Source organism: Gallinula chloropus, assembly GCF_964237585.1.
Source record: "Gallinula chloropus genome assembly, chromosome: 3".
Classification (NCBI taxonomy): domain Eukaryota; kingdom Metazoa; phylum Chordata; class Aves; order Gruiformes; family Rallidae; genus Gallinula; species Gallinula chloropus.
This window is the reverse complement of record NC_140087.1, coordinates 32,165,971-32,193,318: the sequence shown is the minus strand read 5'-3', so window position 1 is coordinate 32,193,318 and position 27,348 is coordinate 32,165,971. Positions and strand designations below refer to the sequence as shown.

At 40.6% G+C, this 27,348-nt stretch overlaps 1 protein-coding gene across 1 annotated transcript in view; it reads left to right on the top strand.

Annotated features, from left to right (window-relative positions):
- The window catches only part of UST (uronyl 2-sulfotransferase), a gene marked incomplete at its 3' end in the record, with an annotated part of 159,190 nt that overhangs the window by 45,515 nt on the left and 86,327 nt on the right, over positions 1–27,348 (top strand). The window contains exon 2 of the mRNA XM_084261925.1: positions 13,600–13,643. Within this exon, the coding sequence (XP_084118051.1) occupies positions 13,600–13,643 (44 nt within the window). The remainder of the gene's footprint in view (positions 1–13,599; positions 13,644–27,348) is intronic.

Sequence of the window (27,348 nt, the reverse complement as noted above, 5' to 3'; positions counted from 1 at the left end):
ATACATGGTGAGAATGTATCCTGTCATTTAGCTGCATTATAAAGAGGGAGAGTATCATCAGAGCTACTTTGTTCAGTGCTAAAGGAACCAAAGGCCCTGAAATCTTTTCCTTGACTGAAGGTGGCGGACGAGGGTACACTGAGCCTGCTGGCACCCTTCCCAGCCCAAGCAGAAATATAGTAGCATAATAGGATGTGATAAATCAAGTACAAAGTTGCTTTTCTTCCCATGGAGATTATATGTAGAATAGTGTATGATTCCATTACAGTAAAGACACACTTCTAAAATAGTGGGTGAGGAGGAAGGGAGAAGGAACAAACAAATTGAAACTAAAAAGGAGATACATATATATAGGTTATGTATATATAGGATATATATGAGAGTGAGCTGGCCTTCCTGAGTGTGCTGTCAAGCTTTAGGCTTTTTGGTTTTAATTTGGGGGTGATGATGGTGTGCACTGGTTTCCTACTGTGATTCATGCACCAGGCCGTTTCTTTTAAAAAGAAAACAAAAGCTACCCAACCACCCTGATTTCCACCCAAGGTGGTATGTGAGAGCCTCAGTCTTGCTGTAAAATTGTGTAGGTTTATGTAAGCCTCATATAGCTGCCTGTGCAAAGCCCTGCTTGTGCTCACTCGCTGCATGTTCCAGCTGACAGCACCATATTTATGCCTCTTCCTTTAAGTTTCCATGAACTAAAATGGCAGCATATTTCAAGGTTTCTTAGGAGCTAAATGCAATGCTTGTTTGCATTTCAAAGAAAAAGTAGAAGTGTAAGGCTATGTAAAGTCCTGGACTAAATTTGGAAACTTGATGTGTTTTAGTTAATGATGAAGTTAGTCAGTGCTGGGCCCTACATGAGCATGTCAGAAGGCTGGATCTTCTTTCCATAGAGGTGCTAACCTGAAGGCTCAATCCTGCAAGTGTTATTGGTGTAAAACTTATTCCATCAGGTGCTCTCATGGCTTTCCAATAACTGCTGTACTGAAGTAACACTTTGCAAGGCTTTCAGATCAGTTTTTTTCTGCAATGGCTCTTGCAAAAGATGTCAAACTATTATTTGGATTCTGCAATGACTCTGAAGAAAAAATTGCTGTTGCAGATGTTTGGGGGTGACACTGTTTTGTCTTACTATAAGGAAGGATTGCAAAGAAGGGAGTAGGAGCCTGGCATGGGAGTAGGAGCTCTGGGCCCAGTTGAGTCATTTGAAGCACTTTATTACTTGTGCCTTGGCAATGTCCTCATGGTTCAGCCTGAGCAAATATACTCGTGTCTTCTAAAATATGAGTATTGGTAATTCCAGTGCTGTGGCATTTTGTCAAGGTTTCTACCCTGGTTTTACATCCTTAAGGTCCCATTTTCAGTTTCCTAATTTTTAACAGTTTGGGCTGGTAAATTTTCAGTGCCAGACGCCTGTCTCAGGCTGGCTTTTCTTTTTCTTCCTAACTAGATGTTTTAATTTGAGTTAAAAAAAGTACTCTCTTTGGGAAAGGGTTTAGGGGAATTACATTGTTTCTTAGTGTTTGACAAAACTGAGTTCTGGAGGGCCACCGATTGGTAAATATTGTAATACGGTGGAAACTGCTGTGGGAAAGGAGAAGAAAACAGTGGAGACCTCTTAAAGGGCTTGTGTGAAGTTGCAGCGGCAGCAGAGAGGAGGTATTTTCACAGCTGTATTTTGTTTGGAGTTAGGGGAGCTGAGGAGCTGACACTCTGGCTGACCATAACATGAGAGCAGCTGATAGGGGATCCATAAGGATGTCGCGACCTGGAATGAAATTACTTGTGGTAGGAAGTCTGAGATGAATTTTTGAGTGCTGGAGAGGAAAATAACACCACAAAAGTCCTGTCACACGTCCCACAGCCTTGAGCGTTGTCAGGCCAAAGACACTGAAGCCCCAAGCAATCTTGTACAGCTGTTGCCAAAAGGTTATTTCACCTTCATAGCAGGGTGGCACACTGAACATGCCTGCTGCGGCGGCAGTGCGGTGCAGTCAGATGCGTTCCTGCAAAGTGTGAAGGCTATATTCAGATTGAAATAAATGTGGTGGTTGTATCATACTGATTGTTGGGTGGTGTTTGAAATAGAAGCCCTTTCCCACAAGAGTCCATTCAGTGGAGAGTTCGTTATTCATGAGAAAGCATCCTCTGTCCGGACAATCCACAGAAGTGTTAAATTCTCCGTGGGTAACTCAAATCATCTCCTGAGCAAAGACTGCCTGTCATGCTAAATGGGAGTAGTGAGTTTTGCACTTCCCCAGTTGCTGACTGGGGAACTCATTTTAACTTCAGAATTACAGTACTTAAAAAACCTCTGCTGTGAAGTGACAGAAATCCCATGTGGAGACAGAGAAAGCCATAAGAAAACTGAGTGAGATCTGGATGATCACACTTTTAAGGAATGTTTTTAGTTAAGCAAACATATAGCACAAAGGAGTAAACTGAGTTATAGTTGTATTTAAGTTAGTATTTAAGCTTCTGGTACACAGAAAACCAGAACTCAATAAGCCTAATAACAGGGGAGAAGATAATTAATCTTATACAAATGTAACATTGAAGTATTTTTGTATTCTTGCTTTCTTAGTTATAAACAAATTAGAAGAACCCATGTTTAGTAGCTAATCGTGAACATTTTTGTAAAATCATGTTAACAAGTGCTGCTCTAGCAACAGTCACACAGCGTAGCTTTCTTTTATGTAGAACAATAGTTTTCTAGATTAGGTTTCTCTAGGTAGATTTCCCTGTCATTACAGGTGACCAATTGTTATCTTTCTGAGAAACATAAAATCAAATACAGAATTAACGATGAAGAACTGCATTTTTCATGTATCCAAGTGTCAACTTCAGCATACTGCAATTTCCTTACCCGGTGTCTCAGCCAAGCTCGATGGAAATTGTAGGAATTGCTGAAATGTTGCTGAAATGGCCCTGTGAAATGTTATAGAATCACACTGTAGGATGTGCTAGAGGGTTAGAATAAAAAGCCTATCCTCACCCTTCAGCAAAAGTTTGTCCTAAAGCTCTGGTATCAAAAAAGCATTATTACTCTTACAAAGGACGTTGACAGGTGTGTCCTAAAAAAGCAATGCACTACCTGGTACTATAAAGAAGTAATACATCTAAATTGTGCTGTCACATAGCATGTGTCAATATGAACAACTTTTTTTAACAACTAATTTAATTTCAAGCTGAAATATATTTACGTGGCTATATGCTGGTATAGTAAAAAAAGTCTCTTAATGCATGTGTACCATGAGAAGCTGAATTTAGATAATGGCTAGTATTTTGTGATGGTCTACATGGCACAGATGTTTTTCATTTATTTTAAGATGCCTATTGTAAGAAGTATGGTCTGCAGGAGGGCTGGTGAGTGGCAGTTAGAGATCTATTAACTGCCACATCTTAGTGGTGACATCCTGATGTGGTTCTCCAAGCTAAATAAAACACAGGAAAGTGATATAAAAAGAATGAGCACGCCTAGTTAATTGTTACCAGCAGTGAATGTTTGCATCTCAGAGTTCATAAGTGTGGTCAGAGCACCCAAGGGCAGTCCTAAATAAACAGTTATCCAAGTGAGTCAAAATGCATTTAGGCCTCCTTGGTACCTTCATCAAGTTGAACTCCTTGCCAGTTAGGTTCATAGTATTTACAGAAGGTGCAACTCTTTAGGGGACATGGGAGCATGGGAGAAATAATGCCAATATGAAGACTTCTGCTGAGGCTGATGAAACTTGGATTGCTTGTGTAGCTGTATGACACTATATCCAATTCAGTTACCTTTTTCAACATAAGCATGTTAATGCAGAATGCTGATGTGTTGTAGAGTGTTTTAGTTGTTGGAGAGCTTAAGGTGGCAAGAGTTAATGCATCTGAAAACTCTTCAAGTGTCTGTTGTCTTTCAAATCTTTTGATTCAAACTTCTGAAAATCAAAAGCACATTAAATGCTTGATAATTGAAAGCCAAACTGTTGCTGTTCACAATCGGGGGAAAAAATCAGTACATATTTATATATACTGCTGGATATATTCATGCATTGATAAAAGTCATTAGGGTTGGGTTATCTCTTCCATACAGGTAAGCCTTGTGCATCTGTTGCTGGTTGTAAGCTTCAGTAATAAGGACTGCATTAGATTCTGAAGAGCGAAAGGCTTACAACAATAAGATCATGAGAAATGGGGCAAAAAGCAGGAAAAGTAATCTCTAGAAATCACAGTGTTTGTGTTGGACACTTACAGTGCCGTGTAGAAGAAAATCCTTTCAGAAACTTTGAGTTTTAAGTTATACACTCCATGTACTAAAATGACTCTCTTCCCAGGAAAGGCTGAAAGCTGAGGCGGAAGGTATGAATTGCAAAGGGTTGGAATGACAGGAATGGGGTTAAGCATGTCCTTTTCCAGCTGCAGGACATGAAAGGATACTGAAATGTAAAGGCAAGTTTAAGCCAAGTCCGGTGCTGTATGGTTGCTCAATCTTGCCTCGTATTTTTAAACATGCAATTTCTATTTAGAAGTGTCTAAAATATGAAACACTTGCACAGAGAAGTCTTATCACCCACATGCACCTGTTTGAGACGGGGGTAGAAAGGAGTTAAAATGTATTCATGAACAAAGCCAGTAGCAGGATAGCCTGAAAATTGAGCGGTTTGGCCAAAACATTTACAGTAATGGAAAATATTTGTGTTAAATCATATTGAAGTCTAAAAAACCATCTGAAGCTTTAGTATTTTTGTAATAGAGATTAATAAAACTTTATTCTAATGTGTCATAAAGATGAAACAGCTCATTTAGGTACAGTATGTTCCTTATCTGATCTATATTCTGTTTTGCCATTACAGGCTTTTGAGAGACCTTGGCAAGAAATGCTCCTTACAGATTTGTGCCTGTTAAGCCTTTTGAGGACGGTTAAACAATTTCTTAATTTCATTTTATATTCATAGAAGAAAGCAATACCAAGACAGCCACTTACACAGAGTACTCTTGCTTTTCAAGAGGTATATAAATAAAAGAAAGAGTTTTACACTGATTCTATCGTGGTACAGAAAAACCAGTAGAGAGGAGGAAAAGGAAACAGACTGGTATAAAGGCTCTTTTTTATTTTCAGCCATATTTTTTGAGAACAGATAGAAAATAGAAAACCATATGGACATAGAGCTTGATCCTCATATGGGGGGTCCATTATTCTAAATGCAGCTGTGTCTGTAAAAAAAGTGTGACAAAATCATAGCAACCGTATGACTCAAGGAGATGTTGTTAAAACCACATGCAAGGAAAACTCATTTGGCTTCAGCACGATAAAAATATGAGTAATTCTTTAGAGTTTTATGTGACCAATTGTCTGCGTAGTATGTTCATTTCTTCTCTGCTAGGAAGGTACTGCTGAGGTCAGACCACAAACCTAGGCAGCTTCTCGGAAATGTGCCTTCAGGGACAGGAGCTTCAAACCAAGTGCCCAACAAACAACCCATTCTGGACAGAATTTGCAGTGTAGTACTTAATAATACTAATAATAGCAATGAAAGTTTTTCACTGAATAACTGGTGACTTGCCAGCTGGGTGTGTTCCAAAATTCACTGACTTGCTGTTTTTGAAGATTGCCTGTGTTAGGGGGGAAGGAGAGACAGACATGTATCTGAAAATCTGTGTAAATGCAGTGGACAGGACTAAAGCTTGCCAGTTGGGTTAAGTTTAAATAGTAAAATCCTTGTCTCTGGAAAAACGTCACACGAAAGAGCAAAGCCAATGTCTGGTGTTGATGTAATAGGAAACTCTTGAGACTGGTATCATCTGAGAAGGTGTCTGTTCAGATACAGATTCCCTGGAGTTTGTTGTCTGAATAGCTGAGGGAAGTGGGACTGAGAGGCCTTGCATGTGACGGGGTCTTCATCCTTATGTCCTTTGTCCAGCGCTCAACCTCACCTTTCAATTGTCGTCATTTCAGCAAGGAGAGCCTTGTAGAGAGGAGGTTTATCTGTGATTCCTGTGCGTCAAATGCACAGGAGGGCAGCCTCCTGCCTTTGGTGTACGGCTCTCCTGTGCAGAGGAAGACATTGAAAGGGGAAGTGTCACGACCCTGCCACCATCTTTTGTCCCACAGAGTTTTTTCCTGTGTCATGCATTCTGCAGGGTAGACACAAAAAAGATTTTCTCTGATGCAGAGATGCAAATATTCTTGTACCTATCTAGCATTTGGCAGTAAAGGGGGGGGGCACAGAGTAATCCTAAGCTTTAAAAAGTTTCTTCTTATGACAGTGAGCTAAAACAAACTTCTTGCCAGACTAGTGAAACTCTTGCTGCACAGTCAGCTGGAATGGCAAGATCTTCCTGAGAAGCTTTCACAGAATGCTTAGAGATCCAAAGGAAGGAAATTTGTATTCACCTCCCATCATGTCTCCCCATACTCTTTTCTGCAATTTCCCTTTTGTTTCCGTTCTGCTTTTATGAAGATGTTGCTCTTATCCAAGTTGCAGTTTTATTGCTTGTTTTTACTGAACTGCATCTTGTGCTTTCAGACCATTTCTTTAACTGAACAGTATCTTTCTGTGTTCAAAGTTCCAGCAGATGTCAAATCCCTTCATTTGTTATTGTTGTCGAATTTAATTCCAGTGCTCTTATTGAAGTCCTGATTGAGAATATTGGGTGATAAGGACCCCCAGAACACCACCCAGGGGAATTAGTTTGATTTAAAAAAAACCCCAAACAACCAACCAAAACCCAACACATTAAAAAGAAATAGGCTGGTAAAGAAGCTGGTGTAATTTGCCAGTTGGTTCTAAAGTAACATTCCTGGCAGATGCCTGCCTAATGTGCTCTTGGAGATCTCCAGTGGTGGCCAGTGTGCATCCCCTGACTTAGTGCAGCATTTTTCTGATTCCAGTGTCATAGTGTTAGTTTTTGTATAACTACTTTCAGAGTATTGTCTGTCAGCCAGGTTTTCACTCACTCATTCTCTGTTAAATTTCAAAGGCAACTGTTAATGCAGGCTGTCACAGGCAGTTCCCTAAATATGCTACCTGACTGTCATTAAGTCTAGCTCCTTTCCAAATGTCAGATGTTTCTGACTACTGTCTAGCTTGCTAGTTTCTGTGCTACACCGATACTTTTTGTATTCAGCCATAGTAATTTGACGCAGTTTCTATTACTTTTGTCATGTTAGCCAGTTAGCAAATGAAGTAGGAGACCAGTGCAATTTTTGTCTGTGCAGTTTCAGTGGGTGCTAGTTTAGCTGTCGAGCTGAGCTTTTCCCAACTTGCCCCTTAAATTTTGAGCAGCTTTCTTTGTATTTAAGTATTTCTTGACCACACGTTTTGGGAGGAGAATTTTTCCTGGGGAAAAACCCAACATAGTACTCTGTGCATTTGTAGAACTGACTCTGTTTTTATTAAGGTAAATCTTGCTAAGGTAATTAAGAAAAGACCACAAAACATGTGGAACACTTTGTGACCGAAGGTAGGATAAAAATCATCTTTGTGGTAAAAAAACCCAACCACCACATTCAATCCGTGTCCATTTGCTGTGTGATACCGGAAAGCAGAATTTGAGAACTGCCTGAGAAATTAAAATGAACAGATAAAAGGGGCTTTGAAGTACATTTAGTAGAAAGCTACCTGGCCACAGAGATAGATCACAGTCTTTGTTCTCATTGCAAAGCACATTAAAATCAAAATAGTTTGGCTTAATGGCACTTCATGTTTCTTGGTCATTAGGTTTTCTCATAGAGAGCTGCTTATATACTTTTCCTTTGACTGCGGGAAAGTACCTGTTGGGGCTGGTTTTATTACTTGTTTGGTTTTTATTTTTTCCCCCTCTCACTACCCCCAGTAGTAATAAAGCAGTTTATTGGCAAAACACAATGAAATGAAACACCTGTCTGTACACATATCTTTCTGTATGAGGTGTGTTAAAGCAAGGCTTAACCACACAATTCAGAGAATATCTCTCATTTTGGAGTAGCTTTGCCTTTTGGAGTCCCCTCTCTTTGCAAGAGAAGGGTCATGCCTAGTATGCACATGCTTATGTCTTGCCTGCACATCTCATGCTGCACGTGCTGAAACTGGGAGGACACCAATCAGCCTTTCACTGGGGTAACTGGGCAGGCAGTGTGCTGCCATTGGGTCCAGAAAGGATGACTGAACCTGCAAGGATCTTAAAGTGAGGAGGACCTCAGAGGAGTAAAAAGGACAAAGAAGTAGCAATGTAGAGGATAAAACTGCTGATTGTGGTACCTTGTTCTTGGGCCAGTGTATACTTGGCTATGAAGATTTCTGGGTAGTAAAGACCAGTGCAAGGAAAAAAAGTGTGAACTGGTAATGGAAGACTTTGAGAGTGAAGATGCGTCTAATGGTTGGGGATTAGGAAAAGTCTTCCAGCAAGAGTGTTAGAACAAAATATTCAACTGTTTGATATGCATATAGGACAAATAAGCAGTGTGGGTGTTGTATTAGGAAGATTATGAACTTCCTGATGTCAGACCAACTAGGTCTGCTTGAGTTTGAGATGGAAGGATTTTTGTCTTTGAGAGCAATTTTAGCCAACAGTTTTTGTTATCAAATATTCAGATTGATTTTCATTAAGCCAGCACTTCTAAATTTTCATTGAAATGGGTCTTTCACCTTGTAGAGTTACAGGCTGGAATGTCTGTCACCACAGGGTAGAAGTAAAAGCAAAAAGCATTAGGAATATGATCAATAAACTGAATGTCTGTATTATTTCCATTGTAAGTGCTTGCTGTAGGCCAAATAATTTTGATAAATAGTGTCATATCAAAACTTTGATTTATGTTTTTTGTCTAAGCCAGCAAAAGTTTTTAATTTCTTATTTATGAATTGTAATAATGTATTTCAGTATGTTTGAATCTAACAAATATAGTTAATGTGGACTTTTTCATAAGAAATGGATCTGTGGAGCAAGTTAACACTCTAGTCTTGAGTATGTTTAAAATGCAAGCATATAAATATAAACATTAATAGGTTTGGGCAAACTGATAAGTATACAGCAAGTCAGTATTTATTAATATTTGTTTTCATAAAGGTGTTTTTCTTAACTTAGACTCTTTCTCTGATTTATGTTCTTCATTGGTTAGTAACCTACCATTGCCCAATCCCTTTGTATCTGTATTTCAGTGTTATTTCTATATAAATTACACATGCAGAAATACCAGTAAATTTTCAAAGACTCTACTCGTGTGCCAGTTCCTCTCCAGATTATGTTAGAAGTATAAAACTGGTAGGTAAACAAATCTGAATTACATCTTAATCAAGTTTCCAGTGTTCAGATAACTGGGTAATAAAAGGTATTTTTATCATGTACCAGCTTCTTTATTGCGTTGCATGCAGTGATACAGAGTGAATTAAATGTATGATTTTCAGGTTGGGGTTTTTTGGTAGTTATGATTTTAGAAAATTACGAATAACCAAAATGTTTTTAAAGGCAAGAAAGGAAGTAGAAAAAAAAACATTTCAGAATGGTTTGTTGTTTCTTTTTTTTAAAAATGCTTTCTGTACACTTTTTCATGGTCAAAATGAAAATTTTGACAGGATGTTAGTCTTGCACAGAGACCATTTGTAGGTACAGAGACTTTTACACTTAATGGCAGAAATTGCAGTGTCATTCTATTCCAGTGCAGATTGGTCAGTGGGGTTTTGCTGTATTAGTTTTCTCTGCACACCTCAGAAGTTCCCTCTGTTAAAGCTGGTATGGTTTTGCTGACCTCAGCAGTAGCAGGATTTTCATTTTAGGTTGGGTTTGAGCCGGGCGACGTCATTCTGCTAAACTGCCCCCTTCCTGCATTTGGACCACAAAGGTCACTTTGACATGGTGACTAAGAACATCTTATTTCAGATGTGTAAAAATCCATGACACTTCTAAGGATGCCCACTTCTTCACTTGGAGGGGGGGAAAGAGAGCACGCCCTATAATGCAGTAGAGTAAGCTGCTGCAGAAGCCACCCCAGTCCGCTGTTTCTAGCAGCCCTGTCTGGCTTGGGTGCGTGCTGCCAGCCATGGGCATCCTGTTTGACTTAACGCTTCTATGGGTGGAGCCTCCCCAGTGTTTTCTGTAGCGGGAAATTTTTCGTGGCGGAAAGAAAAGAGCAAGGAAACTGCATAGAAAAAATTTCTGGCTCTTGGGAAGCATGAAGTGATTTTGATTGTGGGTGGATTTCCAGTTTCTTGCTTAAATAACAGTCTGGAAGCAGAGCTGGTCCTCTTCTGATTGCTCTCTGGCACTTGATGATCTGAATGATTAGGGGTGCTTGGTAGGGGAGTTGTTCTTCAAAGCCTTGATTTCCAGACCAGAAGAGACATCAGACAACTGTTCAACTGCTCCTCTCCTTTAGACATCAGATGATTCCAGGGATGGTATGTGCCAGTAAAGGTTGTATCGGCGCCTGGAAGTTTGAGACGGTGACCAAGAGAAGAGAATAAAGCACAACTTTCACAAGACACATTAATTTGGCAGTAGCTGGATCGCAGGTTCTTTAGACTCCTGCTTGTGATTCCCACCAAGGGAAAACTCTGCTCCAGGAAAACAGTCAAAACTCCACATTTTTCATGTTGACTTTTTCTCTTCATCTCAAATCTTTCCATATTATATCGAAATTATTTAAATGGAATCATCCTGGTTTGGTTGCTATCAAAAGGTCTTCAGTTCATATGTAAGCCCAATTTACCACTTCCTTCCATACTCCCCAATAATTTTTTAAAGGCTTTTTTTTTTCTAGGATTGCAGTTCTTATTTTCTGTGGTTCTGAATTGGACACAGTAATATTTATTCTTAATCCTAGTGACTGGCTATCTTTCTCTGTATGAAGTTGGCTCACTTCAAGCAAAACCCCCACACTTTGAGATTCCAAGAAAAAAGGAACATAACCACAAGATTTCCCCAAAGATTTTGTATACAGCTGATTCACTTAACCTCAAAGATAATAAATTATGGAAGAATTTGGACTGCTTCAATGTATTCACCATGTTCTGTAATAAAGCTGAGGGAGGTTTTTTGGTGTTTGTTTTTTTTTCTTTGACAGACTGGAAGAGACTGTATTCAGTCAGCTCAAGCGTGCTGTTGAACGTGTTTGTGTAAGGTGTAATACCACTGTTTTGAAACTAGATTATTCTGTCTGACTTGTTTCTTGCACCTTAGACCTTCACGCTATTGCAGGAAAGCAGAATGTGTTAGAAGGCAGAAAATCTGGTTTTCAAAGAAATACTATTCTCCACATATTCTTCTGCAAGAATATGAAAGGGTCTTGGGCAACAGACAAGAGCAACGATGCCTTTAGTAAAGCTTTATTAAAGGACTACAGAGAAGTCACTCTAGTAATTTAATTGCAAAGGTTGCTTCCGAGCAACGGACTAGATCATTAATGAGAAAAGCTGACCTCCTCTTCTAGCACTTCATCATTTCTACCTCCCCTTTTTTTTTTTTTGTGGTACTTAGACGGCATGTGTTGGACATCACTGTGCCAGAGCATATAAAAGCTGCATAATAATCTCCTTCATCTTAGATCAGCTTGATGTGTTGCTGTAATTAGAGTAAGCTTTTGAGCTTATGAACAGTGGTTTCAGTGTTTATGGTGTGCGTTCCTAAGTCCCTGACTTGACTGTGTAATTTTCCTTTTGTTCATACTACTTTGTCATCTCGTAGTAGACAATAGTTCATAGATTGGCATTACCTTGGTATTTCTCCACTGTGTAATATTTAGAATATGGATTTTCCTTTTTTGTTTTTTTTTAAACTAGCCTGGTCTGATAGGTGTTCTCTGAAAAGCGGCTCTACATGTGAAAGCTACATCCTGTCTTAAGTTCACAGAATTTGCAAATATCCAACTTGGGAGATGTGCTTAATAAGCTTTGCATTGCCCCTTCTTGTGTTAGGAAGTCAACTTCTCTCTTGCAGGTTTTCTGCAGAAATATTCTGACCTTAGGTGCTTGTGTTTCAGGATGTTTCTGCATGTATTAAGGTTCCTGTAGTGTGCAAGCAGAACAGAAGCCAGCCCGATTCAGTGATACACTAGTCAGTGAGAGCTCACACAGGTCTCTGTGGGGTTAAGGAACTGGCTGGCATACCCCGCAGCCTGCCTGCTCAGCTCCATCACAGCTAGATGTGTTATTTCAGGGCTTTTACATAGGGTATGGTATGAATTATACAGCGAAAGGTTTTGCATTTTATTGCTGAAACATATGCTTGTTTTTTAACGTGAACCCAAGAGAATTCAGACTGTTGAATTGATGTGGATGCTCTGGTTCATATGCCTGAGGAGCAGAAGTAGGAGATGGGGCAGGGAAGGGAACTAGCTCAGCTCATGGCGTTTGGGGCATTTTAAGGGAGTGAGGAATGTCTGAAGCTTTCTTCCCTCTGCTTTTCATTTGTTAGCTGTTCTGACAGCTAGGTTTCAAATAGGTATTCTTTCTTTCCTTGGTCACTGGTGTCTGTCTGGCAATTACTTGCTCTCACCATTAGTTGCTTCTGGATTTGAGGAAGCAACTGCCATGAAAAAGCCTCAACATTATAAAATGGGCCAAAATTGTACTGTTGTCTTTTAAGGGGATACAAGATTGTGTCCCATTTGCCCGCATTGCCCCAGAAGTGACATGTACTGCCTACTGAATACCCCAGGAACAGAGATGCTCACAAGCGACATGTGGTTTTTACATTCCTCCTTCACATTTGGGTATCTAGTTAGACACTTGTGAAAAGGAGTCTTACACTCCATACTAATGTAAGGTTAGAGCAGAGGTGTATTTGCTGTCTTTGGTATGAGGGTGACTGAAAGGAAAAACATATGTGACCTGAGAGGAACTTCTAGACTTGATGCATGGCTTCATCTTCTGCTGGGACCTGTTGGGAAAGCTCCTGATTAATTGTTTAAAAGAAGGGCTCAGAAGGACAGTTGCAGGGAAGAAAGCCTGGGAGTGTGTGCGGGAGGGTGTATTTTATCTGTCAGTGTGTGCTTGTACGTAATGGGTGAAAGTCTGAAATTGCTGTCTTTATAGTTGTAGCTAAGAAAGGAGTGCCTCACAATTTTAGAGGCTTTTTTTTTTTTTCTGAAGCTTTTCGTCTGAATTAAAAGAACATCTTGAAAAGGCAGGTGTACTACCATCAGAATATAACTCCCATTCAGTTGACACTGTTCAGGAACAAAAAAGGAGGTTGAGGAGGTTGGAGAGTGAGGGACATCCAGGTTAGAGGAGACATAAGTGAATGCTTGTAAACTCTATCAGACCAAAATCTGATTAAAGCCTTTGATACTTTATTATTTAAGAATTCTCTTTGAGGTTAACTGTGCTTGCTTGCATAAAACTTGGAGGGACGCAGCTGACAGTTTTGTCATGCAAATAATTGAATGCCATGATTATTTCATTAAAGCTGCTTTGGCCCATTTAGTTTCATAATAAAACAACAATGTGCATCTAATCTCTCATCACAAATTAAATGTAGCCAAAACAAATTATTGTTGTATTTTTCTTGTTAATCAAAAATTAAAGCAGAGGGTATTTATTTTCCTTGAATTATGTGGCACCAGGCCCAGTGGATAATAGATATTGAAGCTTTGAAGTTGCATTGGATGACTTTTGCTTATCCCCATCCTTCTTCTTTCTGTAGGAAATTCCACTTATTTGGATGACCACGGACCACCCCCTCAAAAGGTGAGTTGCTGTTATTTTGTGCTTTCTTTCTTCTTGACTGTTCTGATTTTACTTTTTAACTAATTGTGTGTTTACTTGTGTGCAAAGCAACTCTGCTGATTTTACATCAGTGTCACTTGGCCTTTCCAACTCTTTTCCCATGGTGTTTCTAGACATTTTTAAGTTACTTGGGTTAAATCTCTGGATGACTAAACTAACGGAATTTTATCATTGAGTCAAGGGGAGGCAGGATTTCAGTGATGTTGTCTGTCAGCACATTCATGCTAAAACAAGACCCCACAGTTGGAGCAAAGATGGCAGCAGCTCCAAGAACGTGGGCTGTGCTGCAGGTACAATGCTGTCAAGCAGGGCAGTAGGACACATTCAGTGGAAATCTGTAATGAATCCTTTTATAGGGGTAGGGTACACTATTCCCATCACATATGACTGTGTAGCATTGACATTTCCCTCACCATTGTTCTGTCACTTTGTGACACTTCAGGTGAAGACCACTGTCATGATGGATTCTTCAAGAGGAAAAAGAGGAAGCAGGCATTTAGGGCCCCATGTTTTGTTTTCTGTAGTTTTGCCCTGTGCTGGTTTATTCTCCAAAACATGATTTGGATGACTGTCTTGTGTCTGTCTTTTCAGACAAGTCTACTATAACTCATTTTGTTTAGTAGCTATTAAAAAAAGAAACCCACAAACAAAAAATCCCAACACTAATTCTCTTGTCACATTCTGATTTCTCCAGACTCACTTTATTTCTGTAGGTACAGGAAGTGTTCAGATGAACTAACTGTGGGTTTGAAGTCTTTATGTGGTGCAGTTGCAACACTTGAAGGTGCAGCTTTTCTGAAATTTTCCTTTCCAAATTATGCAGAATTCTCACTGTTACTTCTAAAACACTAAAGCAGAAAGGGTAGGGGAGGGGAGATACTGTAATAATAATAATAACAACAACAACAACTATATATGATTATTGTATGCCATCCAGAAGGATCTTGACAGGCTTAAGAGGTGGACCTATGTGAACTGCATGAATTTCAACAAGGTCAAGTGCAAGGTTCTGCATGTGGGTTAGGGCAATCCCAAGCATGACTACTGGCTGCGAGGGGAATGGATTGAGAACAGCCCCAAGGAGGATGACTTGGGGATGGTGGGGATGAATGAAAAGACTCCACATGAGCCATTGATGTGTGCTTGCAACCCAGAAAGCTAACCATATCCTGGGCTGCATCAAAAGCAATGTGACTAGCAGGTTGAAGCAGGTATTTCTCATCTTCTGCTCTCATGAGACCTCACCTGAAGTGTACTGTGTGCAGCTCTGGGGTACAGAGAAGGTACAAGAAGGACATGGACCTATTGGAGTGAATCCAGGTGAGGGCCACAACATAATCAGGGGGCTAGAGCACCTTTCTTCTGAAGACAGGCTGAGAGGCAAATTGTTTGCCAGGACATGTGGTGATAGGGCAATGGATAAAGTTGCTAAGCTGAAGGAGGGTATGTTTAGATTAGATATTAGGAGGAAATTCTCCCCTGTGAGGGTGGTGAGGCTCTGGCACAGGCTGCCCAGAGCAGGTCTGGCTGCTACCTTCCTGGCAGTGTTCAAGGCCAGGTTGGATGGGGCTTTGGGAAACCTGCTGTCCCTGCCCATGGAAGTAGATGATCTTTAGGGTCTCTTCCACCCCAAACCATTCTATAATGGTGTAATTGTGTATATAATTACAATTAGCCATAGGCTAATTTATATAATGTAGCTTATGGCTTTCTTTAATATTAAACTTTTCAAATAGTATTATTTCAATGGCATTTAAGATTCCTGAATGCTTTTGTGAGCTTTATTGGTATTAGAGTCAGATAATGTTTAAGTAGAAATGTAACCTGTTTTAAGAACTCCCCATGAAAGGGTGAGATTCCATGGTCACTTCTAGCCAAAAAATGGAGTCTTCTGATGAATCATTTTTTCTGCAGCAATGCAGGACTGATTATTTCACTGATGTGGCCCACTGGGAATGCTAGTGCAGCAGGTGAGAGTGAGAAGTTAGAGGTGGGGTGGAGGTGAATGGCATCTCTGATGGTAGTCTTAACTTGTTGCTGTTCAAGCAGACCATGAAATCACATACTGAGTCACCTGGCCTTGAGTCTAAATGCTCAACCACATGTGTGCATCAGTTTGGTAAAACAGTTGGCTTTTGTTCAGCAGAAGGTGGGTAATGTGGAAAGCCATTTGATTTAGCAGTAGTTAAACCATGGTAATCTAGATTTATTCACCTTTTTGCTGCATACCCAATGTGCATGAGATCGGTAGTTTTTGGCTGATAGGCGGAAATTTGTTATACTCTTAAAGTTCAGACAGCTCACTTAGGGGTGATGTACATCTTACTTGCTTCCCCTCAAATGACTTTTGTGCAAAGTTACAAAAACAAACAGATATAGACAGAAGTGACAAAATCAACCTGTGAAGTTCATCGTTACTAGCTGAGTGGGATGGGGGAGAATCTAAGGCTAAACAAATGTTTCACATTTAAATTAGTTCTCTTGTGCTCTTGAAAGATAAAGTTTTGCTATTTAGGTACCATGTGCTTCTCTTGCCTGGAAGTATGGCAGCTTGCATGGAATAAAGCATTATGTTTGGTCTTCATAGTGAACACTCAGAAATGTGAAGCACAACTTGTTACAGACCTGTATTTGTTCATGCTTGCATTACCATTCAGAAATGCCCAGCTTTGCTTGCAAGGAAAAGGCTGTAATATCTAGATAAGAGGTTTTTATTCATATTTTGATCCCTTTGCTTCAGCAATTTTGTGTTACCAATTAATGGTGCTGTGGATGGGAACTGATCTCCAGTGGGCAACAGCAGTTGGACAGATTTATCCAACCCAGACACTTTCCTGTTTACATTATGAATATTCCTTTTGCCTATGTAAACATGTAATTATGGGCAGTGTTGACACAGCTTCATCCAGCTGCTGCTCAGCTGTCTGTAGAAAGGCCAGCTGATTAGATATCTACAGGATTGGTGGTGTGGGTACTCTCTGATTAGCTACTGTTGTAGTTTTGCATGACTGGGTTCTGGTGGAGAAGGGTGGGCTGCAGGGATGGCTTCTCCAAGAAGCAGCCAGAAGCTCTCTGCAGGCCCCAGAGAGCAAACACCAGGCAGCTCAAGGCCTGAGTTGTTGCTGACCAAGGCTGAGCCCATCAGCAAAGGGTCACAGCACCTCTGGGAATCACATTTAAGAGGAAAAAACCCCCAAAATTGCAAGCAGCCACTTTTTGCCACCAGAGAAGGGAGTGAGAAGGTATAAGGAGGTGTTCAGATACCAAGGCCAGTGAAGGGAGGAGGCGGAGGATGTGCTCCAGGTGCTGGAGAGAAAGATGCCCCAGCAGCCTGTGGAGAAACCCATGGTGGAGCAGATGTCCCCCCGCAGCCCATGGAAAAGGCCAAGACCCCCCCTGCAGCCTGTGGAGAGGCCCCACACTGGAGCAGGTGGAGACATAATTGCAGAATGATGTCTCCCTGTCTTTATCTTGGTTCCTAGGCCTCTCAAGATATATTTTCTCCCCTGTCCAGCTGGAAAGGGGAGTGATAGATAGACTTTGGTGGGTCTGGCCTCCAGCCAGGGTCAAGCCACCCCAGCTATTTATAATCAGCAAAGTTTTCTGTGCTTCCTCAGTAATCATCCTCACTCCTGAAAGCTTGGTGAAAATCCAGTGAAATAACAGGCTGTATATCCTTGTATAAGTTACAGGTATTTTGCTTTTTGAAATATTTGCCTCTATTTAGATGAAGACTGATAAAAGATGGATGTACACATTTTCATCATTCACTGGACAATATGTGGGCAAGTCTTGCTTGTTCTTGGGTTGTTTATTTTATTTTGTTTTTCATTCTTCTAATCAAAACATGGGCAGGGATTGGTAAAAAGGCAGCTAACTCCTGGTATTTGCTTAGGATCATATTTTGTATGAAGTTACTCTTACTTTGTAGATCTCAGGCATTGCATCATTGGCTAAGTGCAATTATTTACCCTCCTACAGCTTCAGCTCTAAACTGTAAGCTCTGTGTGAGTGAAACCAAATTCACTGTAATTGTTGTCTTTCAGGTAGCTTCTATTGATATGACTACACAACTATCTACATTTAAACTAACAGCTAATTAAGGTCAATGAATGGTTTGAATTGGCATATAAAAAGGTTTCAGAAGAAATTAATCCTGAATCCAATATTTAAACTATTAAATTATGAATAGTGTTTTCAGTTGTGATTCTCACAAAGCCCAGATGATGTGATGCACCTTTCTGTAGCAGCATGTAAAATGTGCAGGTGAAAAAGCCATTGACTCGTATCTTCTAGTCCTGGCAGCCACTTGCCCTGAAAAGCGTATCTTTGGCCTGCTGTGGTCAGTCCTATGTGGTCCTATTACGTGAAGTTCTCCAGCATTTTATTCACAATTACAGCATGCCCTGAGTGAAATTAAAAGATCAGAGGGGGATTTAGTAGGTTTAGCAAGTGAGGTTTAGAGTCAAAAGGATTCTAATTTTACATATCTACTTAAAAATGCCAAAAAACTAGAAATTGAGATAATGAACAACCACCCGTTGCTGAGGTTGGAAAGATTGATAGCTAGTATTGGTGGTATGTGGTCAGCTGAAGCAGAAGGCCACCAACAGTTGATATGCACTAGACTGTAGCTGTTCTGCAGACTACATTCCAGTGTGTTGTTGGAAATGGTATTAGTTTTGGCTTTTTGTCATGGCTAGGTGCCAAAACTTTAGATTTTATTTGTTTTAATACTACAGGGTTTTTTTCCCAGCGGAAGAACTTAAAATAGCACTTGTACTCTGAATAAGGAATATTATCATCACATTTCAAGAGCTCAGGGTACTGGGCTGTTTTTTCAAATAAATGTGGCAGCAGCAATTTTTTCAGTGCAAGCAGAGGAGATGACCAACCGTTGCTCACTGCTGTGCGTGAACATTGCTGGGCTCTTCTGGCTCTCCCTCTAAGGCCAGTTGAACCAGCTTTTCAAGTCTTGCCCCAGTAAAGGTTTACTAGACTGTTAAAGAGTAGCAGTCTTTATCCTGGCAAGGGTAAATGTGTCTGTCATAGGCCATACTTCTTTGGTCCTTAGGCACCATAGACTTGACCAGAGATTGCCTAATCCTGGATTTTCTTGAGTTCTAACACAGATCTATGTGTGCTTCTCTGCAGGTAGGTACTACTTCCAATAGCTCTAGCACACCTCTGGTCGTGCTATTGTTAGTATGTGACAGATAAAAAGGGAGTATAGTTGAGCCAAACATAACTTCCTACTCTGTCAGTAAAGATTAACTCTTCAAGCACTTGAATTTCCTACTTATATGCATCTGAAATTGTCAATTTTATTTTTTTTGCAAAGTGATCATTTGGTTATCCTTTAGTTGTAGATTGAAGTCTAGGTGATACCTTTAGATAATGCTATCCTCTTAAAAGGTGAAACTGTGACAGTGACTGCTACTGTTCAGTTGATTATTTTGTGTTGGAGCATTTTGGTGAATAAAACAGGCATATTTTGTTAGTCTTTGGGCTAGCTCTTTCCTTAGTAAAACTTCCTGAGGTTTTTTCCTCCATCCAGGTTGGTAAAGCTGACCTTTGAGGGCAAATGATGCAGTCCTTTATCCATCCTACTGTTGATGTTGATTGAAAGCTTTTCCCTTGAGAACTTGACAAGAGCATGAGGATATGCTCCTCTCTTGGTGCAGCTGATACATATGTGAGAAGGAGCTGTGCACATAGATGACAGATAAATTACATTCAAGTGGTCTATTTTCTTTCTCTTAACAGTTTTCGCATGGGATGCCTGTCATGGACTCAGTGTCTTTAGGGAGCTGTTTAGGTGTCAGCAAAGCCCTGTGCTTCACATGTATCTGACAGCGTTTCAAAGCTTTAAGAGAATACTGAAATAGATGTGGGTCAGGATGAGGTCAAAATAAAAAGAAATAAAATGCAGACACAAAACCAGATTTGATCCAATTTTTATTGGTTTGAAACTGGAAAGTTGATAAATACCCTTTTCTCTGATCTTTCAGTTCTTGCTAGTACTTTACTAGTTCTTTCTAGGACTTATGTGATAGTTGTTTGTTTTTCCCATATGGATCAAGACTAATATAGCAGAACCCCTGAGTGGCCTTTGTTACTCTACCCAGTCCTTGTACCCTCTGTTGTCAAGTAGATGTTTTTAATTTTATTTATCTTGCTAAAAGCTGCTGTCGGCATTGCCCCCATTACGTTCAGTTTTTATGTTCATCGGGTTTGTGCCAGCTTTATTTTTTCCCCTTCTTTTGGTAACAGCACTAAGATAACAGCCAAAAGCTGTGTGTTTTTCTTTTAGCTTTGATTAATTTTTTTTAGTGGATACTTCTTGTTTCATTTGAACTCATGGTTTGTTCTAGCCATCTTTTTTGAGAGCAGATTTGTTTCCTTTTAGGTACTTGCTTATTAGAGATTTTAACAGCATGAATAGTAGTGTGTTTTTGTTAGAGTTGAAATTCTCTATTTAGCTGTTCTAAACCAAATGTTGTTGGATAATCTTTCAAGCAATCTATCCAGGGCAAGGTAGGAGGAGATTTCAGTGGTTAAAAATACCCTATTGAGCTTGTAAAATGAAGAGTCATTTATGAGAAGATTGTGCAGTGTGAAAGATTTTACTTAACAAAAATTGTCAGAATTGCTGACAATTTAGAAATGCTAAAATAGATTAAGAAGTACCTGTGGTACTCAGACTCAATACCTGGCTGATAAAATATTAAAAGGGAATTTAGCAAGTTCCTTAACCACAAAGATCCCCTTTACAGTTTGAAGTACTGCTTTAGTGTATAACTGAGCTTCTGAGCCTAGTACAGTCAAAAAAATACTAGAGTTTAAAAAAAAATAGTTTCAGCACTTCCCTCAGTTTATTAATATAATTGTAGAAGTTTGGGGAGTAATTTTCACAGGGTTTTTTAAGTTGTGTTTTCCTTCCTTATAAATGACAATATCTCAAGGGTAGAAAGCTGCTTTTTCCAGATTTCCACATTGTCTGTTCTTTATAATTGGTTGGAGTCCTGCTGAAGCTACAGGTGGTGAGTGATACAGCACACTACTATTACAGAGAGATTGCCAAAAGCCAGGATTGAATCACAGAATCACTAGGTTGGAAAAGACCTTTGAGATTGAGTCCGACCATACCTGTCCTCTACTAAACAACACCCCCAAGCACCTCATCTACCCATCCTTTAAATATGTCCAGGTTGGGTGATTCAACCGCCTCCCTGGGCAGCCTGTTCCAATGCCTGACAACCCTTTTAGGTGAAGAATGTTTTCCTAATGTCTAATCTGAACCTGCCCTGACACAGCTTGAGGCCATTCCCCCTCATCCTATCACCTGTTGCTCCGGTGAACAAACCAACACCCACCTCTCTACAATCTCCTTTCAGGTAACTGTAGACAGTGATAAGGTCTCCTCCCTTCAGCCTCCTACCCTCCAGGCTAAACCACCTCAGTTCCCTCAGCTGTAACTCCTAAGATTTCTCCTCCAGCCCCTTCACTAGGTTTGTTGCCCTTCTCTGGTCATACTCCAGGACCTCAGTGTCTGTCTTGGAGTGAGGGGCACAAAACTGGATACAGCACTCAAAGTGTGGCCTCACCAATGCCAAGTACAGGGGCACAATCATTTCCCTGGACCTGCTGGCCACACTATTTCTGATACAAGCCAGGATGCCATTGGCATTCCTGGCCGCCTGGGCACACTGCTGACTGATACTCAGCCTGCAGTCAACCAACACCCCCAGGTCTTTCTCTGCCAAACAGCTCTCTAGCCACTCTTCCCCAAGCCTGTCACACTGCATGGGGTTCTTATGTCACAAGTGTAGGACTCTGCACTTGGCCTTGTTGAACCTCATCCCGTTGGTCCCAGCCCATCAGTCGAGGCTGTCCAGATCCCTCTGAAGAGCCTCCCTACCCTCAAGCAGGTCAATACTTCCTCACAGCTTAGTGTCATCCACAAATTTACTGAGGGAACATTCAATCCCTCCATCCAGGTCATTGATAAAGATATTGAACAGGACTGGACCCAGGACTGCGCCCTGGAGAACACCACTTGTCACCAGCCTCCAGCTGGATTTAGCTCCATTTACCACAACTCTTTGGGCCCAGCCATCCAGCCAGTTTTTCACCCAGCAGAGACTGCACGTGTCCAGCCCAGTGGCAGCCACTTTCTCAAGCACAATGCTATGAGAAATGGTGTCAAAGGCTTTGCTGAAGTCAAGATACACTACATCCACAGCCTTTCCCTCGTCCAGTAAGTCAGTCACCTTGTCATAGAAGGCGATCAGGTTGGTTTGGCAGGACCTGCCTTTCATAAACCCATGTTGACTGAGCCTGATCACTTGATTGTCATGCATGTGCTGTGTGATAGCACTTGAGATGACCTGTTCCATGATCTTCCCTGGCACCGAGATCAGACTGACAGGCCTGTAGTTTCCTGGATTGTCCCTGTGACCCTTCTTGTAAATGGGTGTAACATCTGCCAGCCTCCAGTCGAGTGGAACTTCCCCAGTCAGCCAGGACTGCTGGTAGATGATGGAAAGGGGTCTGACAAGCAGGTCCACCAGCTCCCTCAATACCCTTAGGTGGAACCTGTCTGCCCCCATAGACTTGTGAATGTCTAACTGACCTAGCGGGTCTCTAGCCGTTTCCTCCTGAATCATAGGAATTTTGTCCTGTTTGCCCTCCCTGTCTTCTGGCTTGTGAGGCTGAACACCCCACCTTACTATTACAGACTGAGTCAAAGAAGGAATTAAGATCCTACTCATCATTGGATCATAAAAATATTTGAATAGAAGTAGAAATACTAATTTGGTTGGTTTGTTCATACTAATTTATTGATCAACAATCTTCAGAATGAGTACTTATTTATTTTGTTATTTACCAAAACAGAGAAGATTATTTCTTATTTTTTAATATTATTTCATCTTACAGTATATCAGAAATGTGTTGATAGGGGGAGGCTGACTGTTAGTAAAAGAGCAATATGAAGAGACTTGGGAAATTAAAGCCACATTGCCTGTCACAAGAAGATAAATTCATGAGGGGAACTGTGCGTGCTGACACACTGCGAAAGTTTCAAGACAAGACATGAACTGGCTTTTTCCTAAAGCTGACATTTTCAGCCTCTCCCTTTTGAAAGACTTTGAGAGACAGTGGGAATGCAGGTTTTGTGGATGACAGCAGTCTGTAGTTTTCATCCATATGATCTCAAAGATGCTTGGAAAGTATCTCCTCTTTTGGTCTGTGCTTTACATGTCAGGCTAGGTCCATGGGTAAAAACAAACTTTGCTTGCCTCTGGCATTTACACAGCAGCCCACCCACTATTACACAAAGTAGAAAATTTCTGATATCACCAGTTTTGCAACCTGTAGGTTTTGTTCTATGTCACATACCTAAAAACTACCCAAGGCATTAGCGTCCCCGTTTCTGACACCGGTAGAGCTCTGTGGTTTCACTGAAGTTTAAGACATGATCCATTCTGTGTTGATTTTTGTTCACCTGCAAAGCATCTGTGCAGATCATTTAACAGCATATGAATATCTCTTATGGATTGCAATTTTAAATTTCCCACTGTGTGATACAGTCCCCTGTTCTTCCCCTTCTTTCCATGATAGGAAGGTATTCATAAACTAAGATAGCAGAGGAGGAGGGATCTTGTCCACTCAATCATGGCCACGTTCATTACTTTTGTCTTAGGAAGTGCTGGGTTATAATACCGAAGTCCAGTTACAGCTGGGTCTGGCCTTCAGTGGAAAAGAAAAAATAAAATCTGCCATCATGTATAGGGGTGGCATGGCAGAGTGTCTTTTGAAAGTGAGAAACTGATTTGATTGATGTTGCTAAGCCTTGCTACTTGAATAACACTTATGATTTTACCTTGAGTCTTGTATTTATTGATGCCATTCTTAAATCCTGAGCTGTTGCCATTAAACAGTTCTGAAGGAATCTCAGTTGACCTGAAAAAAAGAGGGGGAGGTGTTATAACTATGATTTTTGAGGAAAAAACTTTGAAAAACTGGAACTAGGGGTGCTGTGGATGCTTGCAAAGCTGGAAAGAAACCCCCAAAAAACCCCAGTCAACAAAGAATTCCAGTATTATTTTGAAAGCTTCACAATTTTTTAGATGAGCTGGTAGGTCTTGGCAGTTTTCTGTACAGACTTTCCAGAACTATGAAGTGTAGTTGAGGAAACAGTAAATAGTGTTGAAGGACTCTAATTAAGGGCCATGAGCTTTAATCAGAAATGAGATTGTGAATTTACCTATGAATGGTCAACGGTAGCGTCAAAACATCAGGCAAAGAAGCCAGGGTGTCTTGACTAGGCTGATGGAGTCTGTGTGAGAGTGATGGTATCATGGTAACTGAGGTGGAATTTGGGCAAGTCATGCTAGGACAAGGCAATGTGGGTATGGGTAGGTAATTTGGAGGACAGTACCTGTTATACCCAGAGTCCTGGGGGAGCGTGGTGACCTTTGCTGCTGACACCACTCGGGATTTTGAATAGATGCAGAAAGAAGCTCCCTCTGTTGAAACGAAGGAGTCCTGCCTTGGTCATCAGGAATGAGGTTTAGTTTGCGTGAGCAAGCCAGATGCATTATTTCAGTCTGCAGAAGAGTCAGACAGGAGCCTTGCCTGTTAATTGCCCCTGACATGGCATCTCCATTGCCACACGATCTGCTTGTGACTCGGATGTGGACCATGGTCAATCAGGACAGTATTCTGTGCCTTTGAATAATTTAGATGACAGTGGGATTTTTTGCTTGTGTTCTGGCACTGCTGGAAGAGCTGGCCAGCAGCACTATGTCCTTCCTATAGGTACTTCTTGGTGTCATTCCTTCTATGTAGTGACACATTGTCATGAACTAGATTTGAATCTGTTACCTGCAGAAGCTGTAATGGAAGTTCAGGCCCTTTGAGTTCCTCTGAGCACGTGGACCAAGACCATCTCTGAAGCCAGCTCATCAGTAATGAGCATGGCGGTTACAGTCTGGCAGAACTGGCCTGTTTTATAAATTAAGATCCCATTATGGCTATAAACAACCTTATTTCATGCTGCAGTTCACTTACACACTACAGCGGCAAAACCAAGCTTGCTGGAGACATTAAAATAAAATGTGAAACTACTGATGGGGGCCTAAACTAAAGGGCAGGAGGGGAAACTGAAATGCAGCATGACAGGTCCTTGGCAGTGGTGAAACATGAGTTGTTGCATTAGCTGCAGCCTAACAGACAGTCAACCACAATAGGTAGAAAAGGGTTAAACCTTAATGTGAAGAAAAGACAAGTGGATACAGAGGAATGAATGATTTATTCTACCCCCTCACCACATTCAAATCCAGTATTATTGGCTCCTGGGGTGACTTCATGAATATTATATTGGAAGGATAGAAACTACTGTAAGGTAGTTAGGTTACTTAAGGGAACACCAGTGCTGTGATGTATTATAAGAAGTTTTAAAACCAGGCTTAGCTACTTAATATCTCTCATTTTGTGAGTATCCAATATAAACATGTGGGTTGGATGTGATAGGATTTACTGCTTAAACATAGAATAACCGTGCCAGTGTGTTTGGAGCACATCACAGAGTGTACAAAACCCTGAGCTCAGGAGTTAAAACAGCAGTTTTAAACTTTACAGTTCCAAGATACATATACATATAAAGTGAAGCTGCTCTGGAGTTAAAATCTGGTTTGCACAAATTCCACAGCTTAAGGGTTTTTTGATACTACATGGAAAGCCTTCCAGTGGCAAACTGGGTAATTAAAGTGACACCAGAATTCTTAACCTACCTGAATTCACGCTAATTCCCTCAATCAATACCAGCATCAGTGAACTATGGCCTTACATTGTTTATCTCCTTTGTCCTGCTATGAGAGGTACATACTGATGACTTGCACAATGTTATGAAATTTAGAACTAAGAGATGAAAATAACTTCTCAGAAAAAAAAAATAAATTAATGAGGTTCTTTCTGGTTTCTTTCTGTTGCAGTCTGCACACACTCATGTGGGGTTAAGGAGTGTTGGCTTTGTTCTGCAGTCCTCTCCATGCCAGTGACAGTCCCATACGCTTTGATACTTCTAAACGCCATCCCGAGAAATATTAAGAAGGGATGTCTGCAAGATGTGACATGTAACTGTTTGGTTCTCTTTAGCACTAGGGTAACAGGATGGCAGCACTGTATCTGGTTTTGGTCCAAGAAGTAGCAAACAAGTTGCAAAGTGTTGAGGAAAGTAATAATAGTGAAGAGGATGTCGGAAAGGGTGGAAGGAAAAGATTTGGTTAGTCTTAGCAGGTCTTGGTTGCATTCCCTCCCCAAGCAATTATCTGTTTGGTATGGTGATTCCCTCTCTCCTGCCTCATCCCTGAGAGAAGCCGGAGCTGCCATCACTTGCATACAGCAAGTGTTGCAGAGAGGTGAGAACCAGGAGTCCTTCCCAGACCTCCAGAGGCTGCCTAACCTCAGTGACCACCTGAAACTGCTGAGTGAAGAGAGTATCAGCTCTTTACCAACCTGTTTGACTCTGTGTATACCTGTGCTGGATTTGGACGCTGCTGTAACTTCACATACTTGAAATAAACCTGGTTCTGCAGAAGTAGAGGTTTTGCTCACCTACAAGTTGCTGTTGTAGGAAAGTAACTTGGGTATAAGGTATAAAAGGAGCAAAAAGAAATGTATTGACAGCATGCTGCCAAAACTTTTGAAAATTTCATCTTTGATTTTTTTCTTGGTTATTTTCACAGGTTGCTGTTGATATTATCATAGTTTCTATTTTCTATATGTATATCCATAGTATCTTGTAATAGGACTTCATTGGAGACTTAACAAGCAGACATTACCATTGTTTGGACTGAGCTCTTCTTAGATTTGTAAGGGTGAAGTAGTTCTTAACTGAAAAATTATTGGAAGCTTTTATATTGGCTGTACAGATGTTTTGTGGAACACATCAGGAACCATTAGCTTTGGCAGATGCTTCATAGTAATGCTTTTCTTTAGTCTTAATAAGTTTGAGGACTATGTCTACAACCAGTCTCCTTTTGCTGCTTCTGCTCCATGCTTATGTTTTCAATTTATTTTGGTGCTTAGGGATGTTGGATCATTAGAGAACACATTTTGACTTATTCTTCCAAATATGTCAGCTGCCAAACAGATGAAATGCATTGTTTGGAGTGGGGTGGGAGAGAAGTCATCCTTTTTTAATTAAATTACTTTCTTAATTAAAATAAAACACCAAAATCTTCTGTTTCTTCTTCTGCCTTACTTTCAGTGCTCCACTGCAGCTATACGGCTTGCAAACTTGGAAAACAAACAAGCTCCACCCTTATCTTTCCTGTGGTTTCTAGTGTATTTTCAGTGACCCGTAGAGAAGATCATGCTGTCTCGTGTGCTTTAGAGTTGGTTAATTCCAATGTCTCTAGTGGTCCAGTGTAACCAATAATTTATTTTTGTTCTCTGTCTTTTTCATCTTTCACTCACGTTTTCTGCAGATATATCTCTGTGTTAGAAATTCCTCACTGTATTTGTTTGGAATGAGACCTTGTGCAGCAATTTTTGAAATTAGGTTTAGAGTATGTTACCTCTCAGTGGTCTTAAGGTTTGTCTAAATGGTCCATGGCAGGTTTGTTACAAACCTCAATTAAAGAGGCATCTGATGTAT